Here is a 21,261-nt window from a genome sequence, read left to right as displayed (position 1 = left end):
ATATCAACCACCCCGGTCGCATCAAATTTACCCCTTGACTGGTAATGCTTTTAGCAAACCGACATTAACATTAAGCAAATTTTGATGCAGTCCATACGGAAGTGTGAGGGACCCACCGAGCCTCCGTCGGAAAAAACCCCCTCGTGTAGAGAGTGGGGAAAAAGAGGGAGGCCCATACTAAGCAACAAACAATGTTTACAGATTGCCACAAATACAAAAGCCATGAACATGAAAACGGATATGAAGGCTTCGTATGACATGCTGAAGCACCACCGATATAAATGAAAGAATAGTCATGCAGCAAATACAAATGATATCAAAACACAGTAAACATGTTCCACCGTTCCGTGCCTCCTGTGTGCGTAGTTGCGTGCTTGTGTATGTGTTGTACAGTCCATTGCACTGATAGAGAAGTGCGCCAACAAACAGGACAATACTGGTAAGGGCCCGCAGCCCATAGTCATCGGCCTCGCACCAACGTTTACAGTCCCCTCAACGGTCTGCAGGACCCTGGCCAGTTCCTTAGTGTCCTGTAGCAGTAAAAGCATCATAAATCTCCTTTGACCCCCCTTGGATCCCATCCAACCTCACAGCCATATTCAGGACATGATTGACTTGCTCGGGCAACACTTTAGGAAAAAACAGATCTGATGGTCGCATCCTCCAACACTCATAGGAGTCCTCCATGTCACTTGCTCCAAGCGGGGTTCCAATCTGCATCCACCTCCAGTTACACTCCACCTGAAATACAACAAGCAGAAACACTCCACACAAAATTGAGCACCTGAGGTGCCAAATGAAATAATTTTCAACAAGAAAAACAGGCACATTCCAGGACATGGATGGCTCCAAGGCCGCTGCAGTCTTCAACACAGCCATCATCTCCAGAATGTCCCCCTTGGCCCCCAAACTGTACCAACACTGACTCTGTCAAATAGGGGAGGGTGCAGAGACAGAAAAAAATTGGGGAAGCCGCGGAGCGGAGCCCAACATCAGTCGAACTCCGGGTCCACAACCCCTCCGGCAGAGATGCAAACAAGACTTTCGCTTCCGAGTGACCCATTCCCTGTCCCGCATAGTGTCGAGAAATTTGGTAATGTTCCAAAACAAATGAATTTGTAATGGGGCAGAAATACGCTACCCTGATAGTGAAACAGAGTATTCAACATCTGAACTGAAAACCCGTCAGTCGTCTTCACCATGGGGCCTAAGTCTTTAGTATGATAATGCGCGCCGTCAGTTAACGTGATTTGTGGCAGGCGAACGTAGACCATTCATACTGTCTCCTCTGCTCCGGAGCAAGGCGCACATGCAAGGCAACGCCGGTAGACATAACAAACACATAATCATCATGCAAGATCTATTTCTCACCCTCGATTTTGGGTGAATGCACACTGGCAAACCAAATCATCATAACTCAGTGTTCAATGCAAAGTATCAATCGGTGGTTTGAATGAGTGGCGGCGGCTACGCCACACAGACCTGAGCAGAAGCAGGACGTACAAACCGCGGGAGGATGGAGACCCTGGTTTCAGAGCTGCCCAGTCTACTGGAATGGAGGAGAGCACAACGTATGCGTCCCCCGGCGGATGTGCATAGTCAAATTCAGTCCCATCTGGTAATGCCACTCAAATACCAGTGTCAGTTTCATTTGTGTGGTGTCGGTCCACTGCAGTGACTCGGGCAATCTCCAGAAGTCCACAAGGGTTGACAGTCTTGTTGCTCACTGCGATGTGCAGAGGGAGCTTGTACAGCCGGGAATATCTTGTCCCACCATCAAAAACTGTTGTCCATCTACCGTCACCGGAATGCCGGGACCTGCCAGTCCTTGAACTCTGAGGCTCCTCGGGCACCCCTATTGCGGAATTGGGGTCCCGATCTGGTTGAGGAGTCAAGTGTACTTTGAGAGGCCATGGAAGCGTTGTCATAGGAGTGGGTAGCGGTGGCGCCCCCTCGCTGGTGGAGCTCTTTGTGACAGGCATGGCACTGGACCACAGGATGGCACCTTTCAGGAAGTGTCTCAGTATGGACAGCTCATCACCCAGTGACCCAACACCCCACAGCAAGGGCACGTCCCACTCACAACCCATGTCTATAACCACTCCTACTTTTGTTACGTGACCTTGCTGACCGTCTGGCGCGGACAACAAGCCTGCTGTGGCGCTGCATCACCAGAACCTGGCGCAGGAGCAGCAGAAACGGAAGGCGCAAGCGCAGTGGGAGCTGTCTGTATTAGCCGCAGCATTCGCTGCCCCCCCCTTTATTTATTTTTCCTCTTTTTTTTTTTTTTCCTTTCCATATTCTTTATCCTTTCCCAATGAATTTGCACTCTTGGCCCTCTGGACCCGCAAATGTAGCAATTCTTTTTCTACATCCAAGACAATATTTTCTTTCATCGATGGCGTACAAATTGACGCAAAAATGTGTGCACTACTCAAACCGATTAGCAGTTTCTCATTGACGGACTGTTTCGCATGACGTCAGTAACGGGAAGGGGCACGCCCTTAAGGACGGCCACCTGGAACAGCTGTGTGGTGATGACACTATTGGACGGGTCACTGGCGGAAGTTTCAATCCATTCACGTCTCGCCCTGGCAACCTGTCTCCCATAAGAGCTCACTAACCTAATCCCTCATAACTATGACTAGATGTAATCAACTCACAATTAACAGCACGTGTCATCTATAAATTATTTTAAATTATATTGAATCCCCTAAAGGTCTGTCTTGTAAAAACAAAAATTCCTGGCTATTAATCATCCAAACCTAAATTATTTCTCCCAATAGGTATCCTCATCATATTTTACCTATTCCGATGCCAATTGGTTTTGTCTTCTATTTATTATTCCCTTTTAATTCCCATGAACACATCAACCATAATTTAGCTATTCTTTTTCAGCTAACTCTTATATGACCCCGTTTTCCTCAACCAATGAGTCACTAGCCTTTAAACTGGATTATCTGCAGACTAAAAACTTCTACTTTACTGTATATCAAAAGTCCCCTCATAACAAGACAATTCGTCATATTCCCATATAATTACTATCTCAAAATGCCGTTCCATTCATTGAATTACCTCAGTACAACCGTCACCAAACTGGAGCATGCAACATTAGACGTATTTTGTTTGGCATGACCTCTAACCTTGCGTGTTCTGTTTTAGCTCAATTGTATCTCTTATCAGTATCGCTGTTTCATTAGTTGCTGCCGGTCGTAAAAAGGAGGGGTTCAGAGTGGAATTTCACTCTCAGGGGCAATCCCAAACTTATGTTTCCAGTACATTGTGACACTCTAAGCTGGTTTATTATCCTTCTTATTGCAATTTTACTGCATTCAGTTTTCCTCAAGACTGAATACATTATAGTTTTTCTCTCATAGTTAATCGTAGTTTGTCACTTTAGCTTTTGCGCTTTTCATATTGCCAAGTCAGATTCTACGCATCATGCCTTTATCCTTTTAAGATCTTGGATTTCTCTCTTTAAAACACCCCTACTTGAATCTAAGATTAATTTCACCCCCATGATTTTGTAGCCAATTATCTTTTTATCATTCTAATTTTGCTTTAGTTATTATCCAAAATTTTAAATATATTTTATGCTGCATCTTTCAATGCAAACTACGACGCACACGCGTTAGCTTTTTTGATAAACTGATGACACTGCTTAATAATGCAATCGCCTAAGGACACATGGGTTTTTTAGAAGGGGCACTTCTGACTACAAAGGACCTTGCACTGGTTTATAACTAGAACCCCTTATCTCCTGCGTGGGGGCTGCCTGACGTCCTGGTCCCACAGTAGATTGAGGTGAGACCCCAGCGCTCTGCTTGCATTCTTCCTGCTGGGCCCAATCTTCAACTCTTTCACCTCAGCATGATCATTGTTGATATGTCCTGTTAACACTTAAACATCTTTACAGGCAAAAACAATTATGTGAACAAAATACTGCATCTATCTCCCCCCTTTGACACATGCCCCACATGTGTCAACACAAATAACAATAAAAACCGACAAACCAGCAATTCCAGACCATCCTACCCGTGACGAACCAGACTTAATTCGTTGACCAGCCATCTCTCCTTCTGGAATGGACACTTACTTGAATGCTGAAACACAACTGGAAACAACTCACGCAAACAAATTCACTTTCCATCCAGTAGCTGCTCCCGCAACGTGCCTGACATGGAAACGGCTCTAACAAAACACACCTCAATAAACAAACACCCACTTACGACAACAAACCACATCATACAAATCAAACACCACACAATCTCGGAACTGGAATCAGCAGCGTCCATCCTGCAAATCAGCCTGAATTCATCATCAACAAAATCAATCAAACATGAAAAATAAAGGGTTAGGGTTAAAAAATCAACAAATATAGCATATCATCCTCTCAGAAGGTGATCCACAACCAGCAAAATTAACATAAATCATATAACCAACACAGCGTCTGTTCCTTTAGCAACGGCTGAGCATTCAAGCTGAAAAGAAAAAGGTTAAAAAACAAAACATTTCATGAAGTCACAATTGTCTTATGGTCTCAGTCTCTGGCACGAATGCCATATGTAGGGTCACTGTCCAAGTTACTTCGTCCCATTGTCAACATCTGTGTCACCCCTCATACAGTCCAAAGTCATTCACAGCTGGTATAGTTGTGTCCAGCAATATTTCCGCAATAGGCCTTCTCCATTTGACTAATTTGGTTGTCAAATGGTGCCATAAGATGTACCACTCCCAAATTATTCGTCCACACAGATTTGGTCAAGAACCATCACCGATCAGTCGGTGTATCCCATTTGTTGAACCGCACAGTTCATGCAGTATATAGTTCCAGGTGAGAGGAATTTATCCTCTTAACTTGATCACATCATCTCCATCTCCCAATGAACTTGAACATCTTCACACATGCCTCTTCAAGCATGCTACCCTTTATCAATTAAACAATCCCCCATGTGGTTGATTGACTCCCATTCTCAATATATAGTCTAAGTGTATTTCAATGGTGGCCACCCACACACACACACACACACACACAGCGCACTAGTGACTGACACATTTCCATCCTCTCACAAAACCTGCAATCACACGCAAATGAGTTATTTCACAGAATCAGAGCTAATTTTCTTCAATCAACAGCTCCAATCCTCCATTACCAGTATTATTGCTTTCCCCAACTCCTTTCCAACTAATTGTAGTCCAATAGATTAGATGGATATCAATTGCAAGACCTAATTTACCTTGAAAACAACTCCGCCTCCTCATTGGCTCTAATCTCCTCAAATTAATCCTAAAATGAACATTGAATTGTATGTTAAAAGTTATTCCCATAGCCTTCCAAATTACACCTATAATCCTAGAACATGGTTCAAATCCCCTCTTTGTTTGCTTCAATTGTTTAAAAAAACCTTCACACCTAAAGTTGTGCTGTACCTTCAAGTTCTTCTGTTTAATACCTCTTGGATTACAACTGTTCTTTTTTCTTCCCACGTCCATGTGTTTATCTTCTCATCTGTTGTCATCCCGAACCTCTCTTGCAGGTTGTCAAACTCTATTTTGTTTTGTCTTGATTACTTACTCGTTTATTTAATTATTTGTATTTCCTCAACGCCAATTTACTACGTTCATGCCTCCCCTTTTTCTAGTTCATTTTATTGTTTTCTGTGTGTAATTCCTTGGTGTCGTCACATGATCTTAATTACAGTAGTTAAATGTATATAATTTCTTCCTGTTTTGTAACCTCCTATAAGATTTCTCCGACTAAAAGTTTGTGGTCATTCAAATTCACTGTTCGAGCTGCAAATTGTTCATTCCTAATCAATCTACGAATGCTTATTTCCTCAAGAATTAATCCGTCTAGCTAACTATGGGAAGCCTACAATACCCCCCTTTAATGATGCCTCAAATGAACAGTTTGTTTTGTTTTGCTTTTTTTTATTTTTATTTATTTATTTGTTCATTCTTTTCACCAATTCAGAGCTTTGAGGGTGGTAAGCACAATTATCCTTTAAATCAATGTGAAACATCATTCCTATCTCTTTCACAAGTTAGTTAACAAAATGGGTACCATTTTCACTGTTTATTATTTTCAGGAATACCATATCTCGGAATGATATCCTTACAAAGTACTTTTGCCACTGTCAATGCATCTGGATTTGTTGGTTAGAAAAGGTTCTAACCATTTCGAATTCACATCTATGATGACCAAACATTTATTTTCTTCTTTTTTTTCTTTTACTTTGGTTTAGTTCAAATAAGTCCATATGAATAATTTGAAATGGATATTGTGGTGTAGGAAAGCGTCCTCTGCGTGGACTCAAATTACCTTGTGCATTATGTTTCGCACACGTTAAACATGTCCTACAAAAATGTTTCGAATAAGCATTAAAGCCGTAAGCCGTATAATAACGTAATATCTGATGCACCATTTCCCCTGTGTTATCCCATGACTCAATATAGCAGCCCATTTGTAAAGATTATTGTTTGGTCATACACAGATCACGTAGCGATGTTACGCCATTTTCCTCCAAAGCCTTTGCCTAACTTTGGGACTTTGTTGTCGCTCATTTCATCATGTGTCGTTATCAAAATTTGCGTTATCATCTAGTACTAGCGTATGTGTCTGGCCTGCGACTGCCGCTTTAGCCATTTTGTCTACAAATGCATTCCTGAGGGACACACTGTCCGTGCGCGATGTATGTGCCGCACATTTTAAAATGACTATATGTGTAAATAGTAACACAATTTACTCTCTTTAGTTCAGACGGTTTTGTTAAAGTTACTAATTTTGCTGCAAGAGCTGAGTAATTTGAGGGCTAACTGCTTGGCTCTTTTTCAGTGTCATTCGTTACAACTACAGTATTTTATTCATTTATTTTATTTATTTCTCACAGATGAGCCATCTACAAATAGTACTTCTCTGTTTTCCGAAAGCGAATCTTTTTGATGCCTTTACTTTTGGTTACTTTTTTCTACTAACTCCTAACAATCTAGTTTTGTACCATCCTCCTGACATAATAATGACAGAGCCGGGTTTAATGTTGTACATCCCTCTATAATCAGATGTGGTTACGATAACAATGTATTCATACACTATAAATGTCCCGCTGGTGACAAAAACTTCATGTTCATCTGCAAAAGCAATGCAGAAACCGCACGTGGTACTCTCAAAACCAGAGGATGGAACAAAACTATGGTTGCACTTGTTTCTGCAATTTCCAGATTGTGGGACTAATAAAAGACCATCTTTATCTTAATCTTACAGCAGTAATTTCTGCATAATTTGGAACTCAGATTTTGCAATAATTTGTTAAGCTTAAACATCTCAATTTTATTTTATTTCCTATTTTTATAACTTTATGACTCATTTACTTCAACCCGTTCTACCTCAAAGTGAACAAGTATCCATCAATATTATTTGTGGCCTCTAATTTCTTCTCTGCTTTAATGTAAATACTAGCCCTTCTAATCAGATTACCATCTTTTTACCTGTGTCATTTCTATCTGTGAATTTCATTCCAATTTCTGGTATAACTTAATAAAAAGATCATCAACTGAAGTATGAAACATAAAATATTTATTTCTTCAATTCATCCTTACAGCAGAACCTAATTCTTATCCTTATTCATTTGTTCAAGTCACACCTTCTTCAATCACCAAACTCTCTCTCTGACTTCCTCCCCCTACTTGGGAACGAGCATCTAACTTCAAAGAGCTGTTAAGTCTTTGTTACAGCACACTCATGATTTACAATCACACCTGTACATATTGCCTTCTGTCAAATTTTCCTCACTCTTTTTTTTTTTTTTTTTTTTTTTTTTTTTTTTTTTTTTTTCCCCCATGCCGCTGTCAACCGAGAAAGTATTGATAGAAATGTATCGCCTAATCATCTGATCAAATCTGGTGATTTATCATTTACCACTGGCTAATTTCCAACTCTGCTGCATTAAATCCCTCTGTTAGTTGTCGCCACGTATATATTTTCCTTCTATTTTAACTTAATTCCATATGACTGCTACTCTTCTAAGATGTAACTCACAAGTATTTTATAAATCAGTTGCCCTATACAAATAGTTAAATAGTTTCCTCTTACTAGAGTTCGTATAGTTGGATTGAGTGATTTAACGGTCCATCCTCCGGCAGACTGAATTGAAGACCGCTCAATTTCCATTACATATTCTGAGTTTCCCAATCAGGCCATTTGTACTCTGCTTCTTGCACCCAGGCTTTATGAACCCACCTCGGTGGGGGAGGCTGAAATCCCCCCTTTGAAACTCCTCCTTGTTCACTACCTCAAAGCAAAGGCCGAAGACATCTTCTGTTGGGGTCGGAAAAAGGAGGTGAACGCAGGATTCTGGATCTGCCTGCTAAAATATTTAGACACAATGTTAAGTAACATTCTATTTATTAAAGTCATTAGTTATGGCTAGCCTACTTGTAACTGTATTTTCCAATTCATGGAATTCCATGTTGTATACTCTAGTATTTCTGTAGTGCTGTATGGTTCTGGCCATATTTATCAAACATCTTCCTGCCCCCGACCAATTAAATCTCTTGACACCACACGTAACTTACTCACTTCCCCAAATTCCTTTTCTGACCGTTCTCACTGTCTGTCAAGAAAATATTTCACTGAATCCCTTCATTAAGCATTAATTTTCTTTCGTTCTTCCTTAAAACAGTTCCTCATCCTTCATTTTGCACTTCCTCATTCCTTCATTTTGCACTTCCTCAATCCTTCAAACGTCATACATTTTCCCAATCGTACACTTCCTTAAAACAAGTTCTCAACCCTTCATTCATTAATTATGTAAATTACTCGTCTTCTCCTTGGCCGCCCTCGTGTGCAAGCCTATCCTAGACGCTCACAGCAGAAAAAGAAGGGAAGGGGGGGCGCCTCACTGTTCATACGCCGATCACGCGGCCCCCGGGTTACCAGGGGTTACACCCCCTACCAAAGGCTCCAGTTTACCGGCCACTCCTCCCTGCCAATTTACGAGCAGGCAATCTCAAGCCAATGGCAACAGCTCCTTCCCCCTAAACTTTCCACTCGTTCCAATTCACTTACGTTTTTCTTACTCAACCTACCTTGCCTCTCAGTTAGAGAACCAAATTCTGCCCCCGCACCTCAGGTTTGACACCCCTTAAAATTTCACATTTTTTGTTTTTCAAGGCACAATTTTGATAGAACATTCCTTATCGATCTCGTGATGCCCCCCTTTAACCATTTAATGACTCTTTCCCCACATTTTGACACACAAACAGACGCAGACAGACACAGACACGGGCCCACTCCATAGAAGACAATGTTCACGAAAAGAACAGACACAAACAATAAACTGACAACAATTCAATCTATTTCATTTTGGCTTATGATAATTCTCGTTTTGATGGCTATTTTTCTCGAAGCTATTTCATGTACACAACCCTCTAAGGTTGGCGGCCAACGGCCACGCGTGCACGCGTTCACGCGCAGCGCAAGGACGTGTGCGCGTTTTGGATTTTCCTATATTCAATCATTTTTGCCATCCTTATTTTCTTCATCCTTATATTAATACAATCACATTATAGTTAATATTATTCTCGGTACGTCTCTATTGATTTTCAAAGCGCTTGTATATCATTATCAATACTTCTGCAGACTTTCAAACATTTCTATTGTGTGCCCATATCATTCATATACTGGTATACCATTATTAAACCCCCTAATTAGGCCTAATTTCCACGTACCCATATCACTTCATAAACCCCTGCGTACATCCTTAGCCAAACGTGGACCGCAGCCAGGTTCTTGATTTTGCGTGGCCTTGACCAGAGCGCATTTGATCACCGGATATGTCTCAAACAGCGGAATCGAACCGGCTTGACAAGGAACCTCCGTAACATACCAACCACAACGACAGCTCCTGGCTCCGCGCCGTCAACACTGAAGTGCGTCTCGTGCCTCAAATGCGCTCCATGCCTCGCTTGCCCAAACGATACGTGATAGCGCGCGTCTCTACTTCTGTTCGGATTTCTCTCATGCCAAACTGTCCGAACTTCTCATTTCATCATCTCTTCTATTTCATATCTTCTCTTCTTATCTCATTAGTGGTCTTTTCCGCTCATAATTTCCTGCAAAAATTTACACCCTGGCCAGGGTCTGTACTCAAACTAAGCCTTTCACGACTATATAATCCATAGTTCGCTTCTTAGCTTTTCAACAGCAGTCTCGGAGCTTTCCACTTCTTGTTTCTCATCTCTTTGACCACTCCCGCACAAGTCTCTTTACTTAGTTTCTTTCATCATTTTTTTTATACTTTCCTAATGTTATTGCATAGTGGGTTACTCCGTGTCCCCTCACTAAGGCTCCATTTACTTAGTTTATTTCATCATTTTTTTATACTTTCCTAATGTTATTGCATAGTGGGTTACTCCGTGTCCCCTCACTAAGGCTCCATTTACTTAGTTTATTTCATCATTTTTTTATACTTTCCTAATGTTATTGCATAGTGGGTTACTCCGTGTCCCCTCACTAAGGCTCCATTTACTTAGTTTATTTCATCATTTTTTTATACTTTCCTAATGTTATTGCATAGTGGGTTACTCCGTGTCCCCTCACTAAGGCTCCATTTACTTAGTTTATTTCATCATTTTTTTATACTTTCCTAATGTTATTGCATAGTGGGTTACTCCGTGTCCCCTCACTAAGGCTCCATTTACTTAGTTTATTTCATCATTTTTTTATACTTTCCTAATGTTATTGCATAGTGGGTTACTCCGTGTCCCCTCACTAAGGCTCCATTTACTTAGTTTATTTCATCATTTTTTTTTATACTTTTTCTAATGTTCTTGCATAGTGCGGTTACTTTGACCTTTTCTCATGTCTTAATCCTTACAACGGCCTTTCCTACTCCAAAAACCAAGACATAGGGACAGCATTTTCCATGACCAACCAACCAGCAGACCCACACGCACAAGCTCTCTTTAACTGCCCCAGAACCCCCGACCGCTCAGACACAGGCGCCCAACATCCATTGTGAGTAAAAGCAACTCACCTCTAGTTCAGCCGGCCGGCTGTTGAACGCCTGCACCCCAGCACCCGGAGGCCCTCACTGGAGCACGAATCCTGTTCGTGACGCCAAAAATGAGGTAAATTTCCGCTGTTGATGTGCGGGTCTGGCTCAGCTCCCCTCCGGACAGGTCGCCAGGCAAGGTTGGCTTGGTGATGGAAAAAACTTCTGACACACACCGGTGGTTGGAAAAAGAGTTTATTGATCTCAGCTGATGTCAGAAGTTCCCAAAAGAAAAAGGTGTCCCCTTCTCGCGCCTTCCCTTCTTATAGGGAAGGCAAACAAAGGACATGAATATCTAATTTTCCCTTATTGCATATGCATTTTATCCAGCTGTCTCTTAGCTGACTCCTCAAACTGCCCCCATGGCTGCGGGGCACAGACTCTGCGAAGGTGCGACTTCCCGGCGCCAGACCCCTCTTTTGTAAACCCCCTCCTTGGTACGCAGATAACCCCTGTTCTGCTTCCTGACCCCCCGTAGATAAAGTTAAAGTCTCGTGCCTCTCAGGGCGGCAATCTACGTGTCAAAGGGGGAGTCAGGAAGCCCTGAGGGAGTTCAAAGCAACAGTTGTCATGGCCATAAAATAAGTTGTCTATGTCAGACCTTGTGAAAATACACTACACTGGTTAAAATGGTGCTGCAAATCTTTTCAGCAGTTTAAATCGAAATATCAAATTTTTATCAATCTTTGCATTCTTCATCCGCAACATGGGCAGCGTTCCATCATGACACCTCCGTCCTTATTCATAAAAATGAGTGCCCTTGGTTGTTGTCTGTCTTTGTCCTTTTAAAGCGTTTCCATCCTTGTGTTCTTGCTAGGGAATGGCTTGAAAGTTGGTTACAAATTTGGGCTGCTCTAGCACTGATTAGAAACTTGTAGTAATTAGACTCCAGCTGTCAGTATTTACATTATATAATTATACTTGACTTGGGTATCTGGTAGAAATTACATTTTTGTATTTTTTAATTTGTAGTGTCTTGATAGAGAACATTTGAAAGTTTGCTCGAGCGCCGAATAGAAACTAGGACCGTCATTAAATGGAAACTGTTTTGTTAAAATGCCTAATTTCCAAATGACTGTAAAATGTTTTAAAATCATGACTATCAGAGTGGCAAATAGTGTCTGACGGCTATCATTTGCTCTCAAACTCGTTCGCGGTTGTTTAACAAAAATCACAACGGTCCAGCAGTGATTACAAAGTTAATGATGTACTAATTTGACGCCGCCAAATTCTGGTTGTGACCAAAATAAATTTGAATTGATATTTCTACTGTGTGCAACACTGGAAAAGTGGATACCATTTGGTGCTCCATGATCAACGACCCGCAGGTCCGATTCCTCTCATCTACTTCCGTGTGTGTGCAGGGCAGTGTGGGAACAGGCGTGCAGGTGTTGTCGGTATGGCAAGGCGGCATCAAGCTGCTGAAGACGGTGAAGAGCAGTGCTGCAGCACCAGACTACTTCAGAGTACTCAGAGCATACACGTATGGATCCCACTTCTGGCACCAAAATTTGGTAGCCCAATTTTCAATTAAATTGATCACATATCGCCTCTTATATGACTGATTGAGGTCGCAAGATGTCCCTCAATGAAAAAGATAACTTCTGACAAGAAAAAAAAAAGATTTACACCTCTCATGAGGTTGAGCAAAGTTTGAGGTCATGCAATCTCTCTTATTGGTGGCGGTATTGCCTGCGGGATTCCACTTCTGACACCCAGCTATAACTGTGTCAGTTATGCAGACATCTTGTTTGTGACCATCACCTCGGAGAACATGCTGGAGTTCAACCTGAGCCAGGAGAAGCTCATCTTATTCTCGGCCAAGGCGGCGCAAGTGAAGCACCTGGTGGACGCTTTCATAAGCGAGATCAAGAAGGATTCGGAGTACGTTGTCGCTGAGTGCAACTTTGTGGCGGAGCAGCGCCAAATGCTCAACTTCCACAAGGGTGACATCATCCGGTTGCAGGTGCTGGATGGCCTAGACAAAGGTGACTGCAAGAACTTTCACGCTTGTGGATGAGGGAGGGTGTGGAGTTCATGTCTGTGTGTGGGTGTGTGTGTGTGTGCGTGCGTGTGTGCATTTGTGTGTATGCGTGAGAAACAGGTTACAGTTACGGCTGTGTGGTAAAGAAGAAGGTGATCTTCTTGGAGGAGCTCAAGAAGGACTCGCAGGACTTTGGTAAGTGGTGATGATCACCATCAACCTGTCAACTGGTTCTGTTTTTCCCTCACTGACATCCATTCAAATCATCCTCCATATGTCGACTAACCTTGATCCATCCTTCCCCATATTCATCCATCACCCATCCGTCCATCCCTCATACATCTATTCCCTCATCATGGATGATGATGATCGCCCCTCCATCCATCCATCACCCATCCATCCATCTCAATTCATCCATCCCCACATCCATCCATCCATCTCAATTCATTCATCCATCCATCCATCTCAATTCAACCCCATATCCATCCATCACCCACCCATCCATCCATCCATCATACATCCATTCCCTCATCATCACCCCTCCATCCATCCATTACCCTTGATACATCTTTTGTCCATCCATACATTCCCATCACCCATCCATCCATCTCAATTCATCCATCCCCACATCCATCCATCATCACCCATCAGTCCATCATCCATCCAACCCATCTCCATCCATCACCCATCCGTCCATCCATCATACATCCTGTTATGATCCTCCAGCTGAGCTGGAGGATTGAGCAGGACTCTCCAAACGCGCACACGGGAAAAAAGGTGGTGATACAAAGATATTTATTATAATCACAATATAGTCAGTATCCAATTACAATCTAGGACTATGAGGGTCTATCGGCTATAATATATATAATACCAATCCATCGGCGGAAAGAACATAAAGCGCTGGTGGAAAAGGGAATAACTATAGAACGAAAAACGCTTGCAAAAGGCAAGGAATGACTAACGAAGATTGCTTACCACCGAAGGATAAGAGGAGACCAATCATCGACAGAAAAAGAGAACAGAAAACGAGCCGAGCTGTAGCTGATAACGAAATGAAAGAAAAACGCGACAACAAGAAACACTTGAACAAGATAACGATCGAAGTACGGGACCGTGAGCATGAGCAAGTAGGATAACAAACCGACGCCAGGTAGTCAGTGTAGGTGGATTATATAGTGAGTGTAATCAGTGAGTGAATGGGAATCCGGTGCGGGGCTGGTGGGCGCGTCTCGCAGCAGCTGACGGCATGGTGCGAGACGATCGCTGGAGGAACGCCCACACAGCTGAGAAAACAAAAACACACGCGGCATGACAGGCACGGATCATGACACATCCATTCCCTCATCATCCACCCATCATCCCTCCATCCATCCATTACTCTCGATCCATCCATTGTCCATCCATCCATTCCCACACCCATCCGTCCATCATCCATCCATCCATCCATCCATCACCCATCAATCCATCTCAATTCACCTATCCCCACATCCATCATCACCCATCAATCCATCATCCATCCATCCATCACCCGTCCTTCGTCCATCCATTCATCCATCATACATCCATTAATAATAATAATAATAATAAATAATCAATCCATACATCATCACCCATCAACCATTTATCCTTTCCTTCCATCAACCTCTTTTCCACCCTTTCATTTATCCAACTCTCCGTTTGACAGGTTGGAAGTTTGGCGCGGTGTTTGGTCGCTCTGGCGCCTTTCCATCCGAGTGCGTCCACCCCGTCGCGCCTCCCGACTTCCTGACCCTGCCGTTGGACCGCAAGGTGGAACCCCGAGGCGGCGCCAACCAGTTTGCCGTGTCATCAGCCGTGGCCGTTGCCGTGGCATCCACGATGGCCGCGCACGAGATAGACCAGACCATTGAGGTCTGCTCCTCCACCTACACCCCGAATTGAAAGACTCTCAGGGCTGCAACCTCCTCTCAAGACTAAAACATTCTCTCAGTACTAGAAACCTCAATCCAGACTAGAACTTTCTTTCGTTGATTTGATGCTTACCAATATCCCAAACATATAGAGAGGAAACATAATCATCAGACATCTTTCCAAATCTATTAATGAATGAGAGGCATTAACGTGGTGAACGTTGTAGCTTTTCACTTTAACGATGAAGGATCGACAGCGTATCGGTTATCTTTGGTTTGGTCAGAGGGTTTCTCTGGACGGGTTTGATGGAGTTGTGGATGAGAGGACTCTGCAGGACAGTAAATACGACATGCTGGAGTTTGCCAGGAACTACTTCAGACAGGCCACCTCTGGGAGAGGGTGAGAATCATACTGAATAACACGTACACACAATTACACGCACACACACAAGTTTGCAAAGGTACATGCATACTGTAAATGGAAATTCAACATTAAGCTTTGTTCCCCTTTGTTGTGCTCTTATATTTCACATATATGATAGTTTAGATTGATGATTGATTGAACTTAAATAGTTTGTAGTTTAGTACATTTTAATTATTTTTTAATAATACACATTTTATCATGTTCGATAACATGTTTATCATATTGTGTGTTTTTATTTTTATATTTCAATTGGGTATTTGTTTCATATTAATATGTTTTATTAACACATTTCTTTTCATTTGACTTATATGCCATTACCATATAATCAGTATCATTAGCTTGACATTTTGTTCATCATTATCATAATGATAAATGTTTTAATGTCTTTAAAGTGACTCCCTGAAGAATAAGAGCAAGAGCCGAGCCAGGGAGCCAGAGGAAATGATCAAATTCTCCAAGGTGCACCAGTTACCTCGTTGATAACACGTTATTTTTGTACTGTACTGTTTCAAGTGGGTTTTTTTTGGTTTGGTTTTTTGCTATTCTCACATTTTACTGGTTAAAATGAACACCTCTTTTGTGTTGTGTTATGTTCTTTTTTGCTATGTTGTGTTATGGTCTCTCCAGATTCCCCTGTGTGAGTCCCTCATAGAGTTCACGGATCCAGCCATGAACCGAGTGGCGGCGGACCTTTTCCTTTGTAAGTCCTACACTCATGCAGTTAGGCGCACCGGTTTCACTAGTTTCAAATGAAGAGGTTTATTTTTCATTTTCCATATAGAGAGCGCACTGTATTACAAGGTGCATTACAGCATATTAGGGGAAACAAACCAGAACAGCAACTGAGTCAAACTGTATTCAACTTCAGTTCAACATCCACACATAAGGTGCACCTAATTATATGCCGCTCTGTAATTTTTTGAGAAAATAGAAGGATTTTCAGTGCGTCTTCTAGTCCGAAAAATATGTTACTCTTCGACAAAGATCCATACTCCGCATCCGGGAAGCATTCACTGCCACTTCAAAATTAATTGAGTGCATTTTGGGACAAAATGACAAAATGCGGAATAAGTGATGTACTGTTATTACTTTTTTGGAGGATCATGTTGTGTGACAAATACATTTTTGCCTGGATAATGGATGGCTGGATGGATATTCATGTCATTTGTGTAGCGGTGATGCGCTTCATGGGGGACTCGCCGTTAAAGGGGCTGACAGACCAAGAAGTCGTCAGCACTTTCATCAAGGTACGGTCAAGCTGACTAGACGCTTTATTAGGCACACTGGGATGCATCTTCAGATGTACGTTCCAGAATAAAGTTGATTTAACATTCATTGTGTGCGTATATGTGTGTAGCTGGTAGGAGAGTTCACCTTGATGAGGGATGAGGCCTACTGTCAAGTTGTCAAACAGATCACAGCTAACACCAGCTCCAAACCGTGAGTTTCACTGCATGTTACACACTGAACATGCATGAGTCAGAAAATGTATTTGGATATTTGGCAAATTTTGCCTTCAGGGTAACCTTGAACATGAACACAATTTTCACTTTACAAGTTGTGCAAAAATACTGAATGAATGAATATTTGGACATGCTTTAAAAGTTTACATGTGGTCAAACCTGTATAACGTGTGTGTGCATGCTTGCGTGCGTGTGTATTTGTAGTGACAGCTGCCTGCGAGGGTGGAGGCTTCTGTACATCCTGACGGCGTTCAGTCGCTGCTCTGAGGTCCTCAAGCCCTTCCTGCTCAAGTACCTGGCGCAGGCCTCCATTGGTGCTGGGGTGCAGTATAAGGGTAACACACACCACGCACACGTTTGCTACATGGATGCTACTTGCAAATACACTTGGTGGTAGAATTAAGACTCTACAATTGATTCAATGGAGAATGAGCGTCAAAACACCAACCAGTCAAAGGCTCATCTTCCATCCAAGATCCGAGCCACTTAGCCTCACAAGGGTCGCGGCGGTGCTGGAGCCTATCCTTGCTTCCTTCGGGCAGTAGGTTGGGTGCACCCTGAACTGGCCAATTGCATAAGGCTCATCTTGTAAAAGATTAACTGACCAATAAGGTGTCAGTGGCCCAATGCTTTTGTGTGCAGGGATCGCCAAGGCGTGCCAACAGAACCTGAAAAAAACTTTCCAATACAGCGGCCGCAGCGTCACCCCCAACAACATGGAGCTGAAAGCCATGATGGTAAAATAATTTCAGCATGTCCACACTCTTTATTCACTTCCACTCTGACGCCGTCCTCCTTTGTTTGGACATCTGCAGGCGGGCAGAAGCTCCAAGCGTCAGTTGTTCCTCTTTCCAGGCGGCCTGGAACACCATGTGAAGATCAAAACATGTTCTGTTTCGCTGGAGGTGAGGGAGGAGCTGTGCTCCGAGATGGGCCTGCACAGGTTGGAGGCCATCGAGGAGTATGCCATCTTTTTGGTCACAGACGGAGGTGCGTGTAAAGACAAAAAAAAAAACACTTGCAGTTCAGTTCAGAAGGGTCCACAGTGGAAAGTGAAGATATTGTCGCTCTTGGGCGGAATCCCCCTACTGTCAAAATGACTGGAGGTAAAAAATAAATAAATTAATTAATTAATTAATTAATTTAAAAAAAAAACACCAACTTGTTTGAGAACCCAGACACTGCTTTGTTCAAGTAGTATTACATTTTATTATTGCGCCCTCACGTCACCATAATACTACCTAGAAAATACAAAACATGCAATCGCTAATTTATGTCTTTCATGTCGGCATTGATTAAGGCATTACAAACACAACGTAGGCGTCTGGCAAATAGTTCAAAGTTCGCGATCCTGTGAAGGCCTCACTTTGGAAAAAGTCTTTGAAAACGTCACAAAAGCAAACGTCTACGCTACAAGATCTTCACAAACGGCGTCTTAAGTGTGTGTGCGTGTGCGTGCGTGTGTGTGTGTGGGGGGGGGGTGCATGTGTGTGTGAGTGTATATAAATATATATATATATGTATATATATATATATATATATTTATATATATATGTATATGACTCAGTTGCAAACAACAGGTAGCCATGATGACACCCATCACTAATGACCGGGATCACCACGGCTGAGCATGTGCGCCCTAGACAGGCATATACAGCCAGCGAGGAAAGCGCAAAACGAGGCAGTTTCATGCGAAAAGCAATGCAATAAATGAATATATAAAAAAAACTATATTTAAATTAATTGTCGACAATTTTGATCGTTGACGTTGTCGTGATTAGTGGACTAATCTTGGCACACCGTTTGTTATGCTAACAAGAACTACAAAATACATCAGTTATGATAACAAGTAGCCACCTGACATTGGGATGTCAAGGTTAACCCTTCTGAACTCCAACTGGTCTGGAAACATTTACTGTATGTGATAATAAGTCACACATGCTGGTCAGGTCAGAATGTGCGACCTCTCAACAAACACGAGTACATCCTGGACGTCGCCACCCAAGCTGAGCTGGTGGACAACAACTACAGTTTCTGGTTCCGACGCGTGGTCTGGATTCAACCTCTCAAATTTGACAACGAGCTCTATGTGGCCATGCACTATAACCAGGTATGGCACATTTGCAAATGGTACACACAGGTGGAGAGAATTATATATTATACTTTTCCAACTAGTCGACAGTGTCAGCACAAAACCTTCAGGTTTATTCTGGAGCGCAAAACCATGTCAAGAAAAGCCCGCGCAAAGATTAACTTTTTTCAGGCTTGATCAGAGGCACTTTCAATTCTGGCAGGAGTGTGCTGATGCCAACGTCTGAATGTGGTAGTTAATGTAAAATCCTCTGAATAGTACTCATTTCTCAAATCAAAGTTCTGTATTACATAGAGCACTTGGGAAATTACATTTTTTTCACGTGATTTACATGTTTTCCAGTACGGAGGCAGTACCGAAGGGTTGCCAAAAATAAACATTTATAAATAAAACAAACATTATAGTTTTGGTGCATTTGATACACAATGTATTAACTCATTATCCTTTGCATTTCACCAATTTAAAGTACAGATCATAAATGTTTTAAGAGATTTTCAAGCATATAAATAAAAAATAGCTTTTTTAAAATTACTAAGCAAGAACAAGATTTGCAATCATATGATTTTAGAAATGCTTTGAAAGAACCTAATCCAATATGGGAAAAGAGCATCGCCTTGACACTGAATTGAAAAGCATTTACACTTTATTGCTATGTTTTGAATCATTATTCATTCATATTAGGCACTCTGATGATAAAAAATGCCAGTAATTAGAGGGACTGTATTATACACAGGTCAGTGTTGAGCAAGTTACTTCCAAAATGTAATATAGTACATATTACATGTTACTTGCATGTGAAAGTAATAAATTCCTTTACAATATTACTCTGTGGTTACTCAACACTTAACTTAGTTTTAAATTACTTTTATTTTTTTAAATCAGTTGGCGGGGTGGCTCTGTGGTAGAGTGGTTGTTTCAGAACCGTGTGGCCGATGGACGTATCCTTGAGCAAGATACTGAACCCCCAGTTTCTCCTAATGGGTGTATAGTCTGGGCTGTTTTGACTCTCGTGTGGGAGATCACTACCTTTGATTAATATTGTTATGAATGAGATTTATTTTTTTAATGTTACTTCTGAAAGTGATATTTTGTCCAGTAAATAAATAATCCCAGACTGTATACCATAAAATATGGTCGCCGACTGGTTCGCACGACGGCCTCACATTGCAGAGGTTATGGGATCGCACCATGCTATAAGCTACAGTTAAATATATATATATATATATATATATACATATATATATATATATATATATTAGGGATGCAATGATACGTGTATCTGTATTGAATCGTTCGATACAGTGGTCACGGTTCGGTGCGCACTGGATCGAACAATACGCAAAATGTTATGACGATGAGGAGCAACGCTGCCTACTCGACCTTTTATATGCTGGATTGGCGAGCTCAGACCCATTCACTGTACGTTACTGCCCCTCCCATATTCATTTTGGCTCAAGATGCACGAAAAGCATACCTGAAGCGGAAGAAGCTCCACCAAACTTCACGTCTAGCGTTTGGAAGTAATTTAGTTTTCAAGTATGCACCAGATGGAAAGCGTGTTGTGGACTACAACTTCAACAGTAGGTCGCAAGTGTCACACAATGCTAACTACGTCGGTGGAAGTGCAACAAACATGGTCACATTTACGCTGAAATCACTTCAATGTGAAAATGTCTGGAACGTTCTAAGGTTCCTGCGCGGACCTATTTCACCAATACTGCAATACCAATACTGCAATTTCTGATTTGTACAACAAGACGAGAGTCAAAATAGCCGCAGCTTTGTCAGCAGCCCCCGCTGCGCCAGTTGACCGTTACGGCACTTAACGTCACTGCGGAGTGGGACATCAAATGCAACGTTATTCAGACACAGCTGCTCGAAAGTCACACGACTGATGATTTAACCAGAAAAGTCTGAAAGAAGTTGCGGAGGATGGAAATTAGTGCGCCTAAATGCAACTATACCTGTTTTATTTTATTGATTTAATTTAAAATATTTTGTAGTTGTACAATGCACTCCAATACATCTTTATTTGTATACAAAGTACAGTGGTTTAAAAAAACAATTTAAGGGATAAAGTGTTTAGTTTCTGCCTAAAGAGGTTATTTTAGATTCCTTTAGTTTCTTCTTATTTTCGTTGTTCAACTGTCGCGGTTCGGAGAACCGAGAGTTGGGGAAGGAGGACCCAAGAGCGACTGTGGTAGTAGGAACAGGGTTTATTGACAGAGGAGGCGGCGAAGCGGGCCGATCGGAGAATGCGGCTGCGAGAGCGAGGATCGGCGGGCGGGCGTCGAGGCGACGAGCACCGGGAGTAGATGGCGGGCTGGTGGAGGAGCAGCGGGAGCGGCACGGAAG

General features: G+C 42.2%; 1 protein-coding gene across 1 annotated transcript in view; it reads left to right on the top strand.

Annotated features, from left to right (window-relative positions):
- Positions 1 to 21,261, top strand: part of myo15ab (myosin XVAb) — a 65,854-nt gene that overhangs the window by 26,822 nt on the left and 17,771 nt on the right. The window contains exons 46-58 of the mRNA XM_088302272.1: positions 12,416 to 12,534; positions 12,786 to 13,039; positions 13,156 to 13,230; positions 14,723 to 14,928; positions 15,212 to 15,327; positions 15,744 to 15,810; positions 15,979 to 16,051; positions 16,525 to 16,598; positions 16,709 to 16,791; positions 17,019 to 17,149; positions 17,457 to 17,551; positions 17,630 to 17,804; positions 18,764 to 18,924. Coding sequence (XP_088158398.1) covers positions 12,416 to 12,534; positions 12,786 to 13,039; positions 13,156 to 13,230; positions 14,723 to 14,928; positions 15,212 to 15,327; positions 15,744 to 15,810; positions 15,979 to 16,051; positions 16,525 to 16,598; positions 16,709 to 16,791; positions 17,019 to 17,149; positions 17,457 to 17,551; positions 17,630 to 17,804; positions 18,764 to 18,924 — 1,629 coding nt within the window. The remainder of the gene's footprint in view (positions 1 to 12,415; positions 12,535 to 12,785; positions 13,040 to 13,155; positions 13,231 to 14,722; positions 14,929 to 15,211; positions 15,328 to 15,743; positions 15,811 to 15,978; positions 16,052 to 16,524; positions 16,599 to 16,708; positions 16,792 to 17,018; positions 17,150 to 17,456; positions 17,552 to 17,629; positions 17,805 to 18,763; positions 18,925 to 21,261) is intronic.

This window comes from Idiotropiscis lumnitzeri, chromosome 8, assembly GCF_059441095.1.
Source record: "Idiotropiscis lumnitzeri isolate Australia: NSW breed Sydney's pygmy pipehorse chromosome 8, RoL_Ilum_1.0, whole genome shotgun sequence".
Taxonomy (NCBI): domain Eukaryota; kingdom Metazoa; phylum Chordata; class Actinopteri; order Syngnathiformes; family Syngnathidae; genus Idiotropiscis; species Idiotropiscis lumnitzeri.
The sequence above is the reverse complement of the archived record's forward strand: the minus strand, read 5'-3'. Positions and strand labels throughout refer to the sequence as shown.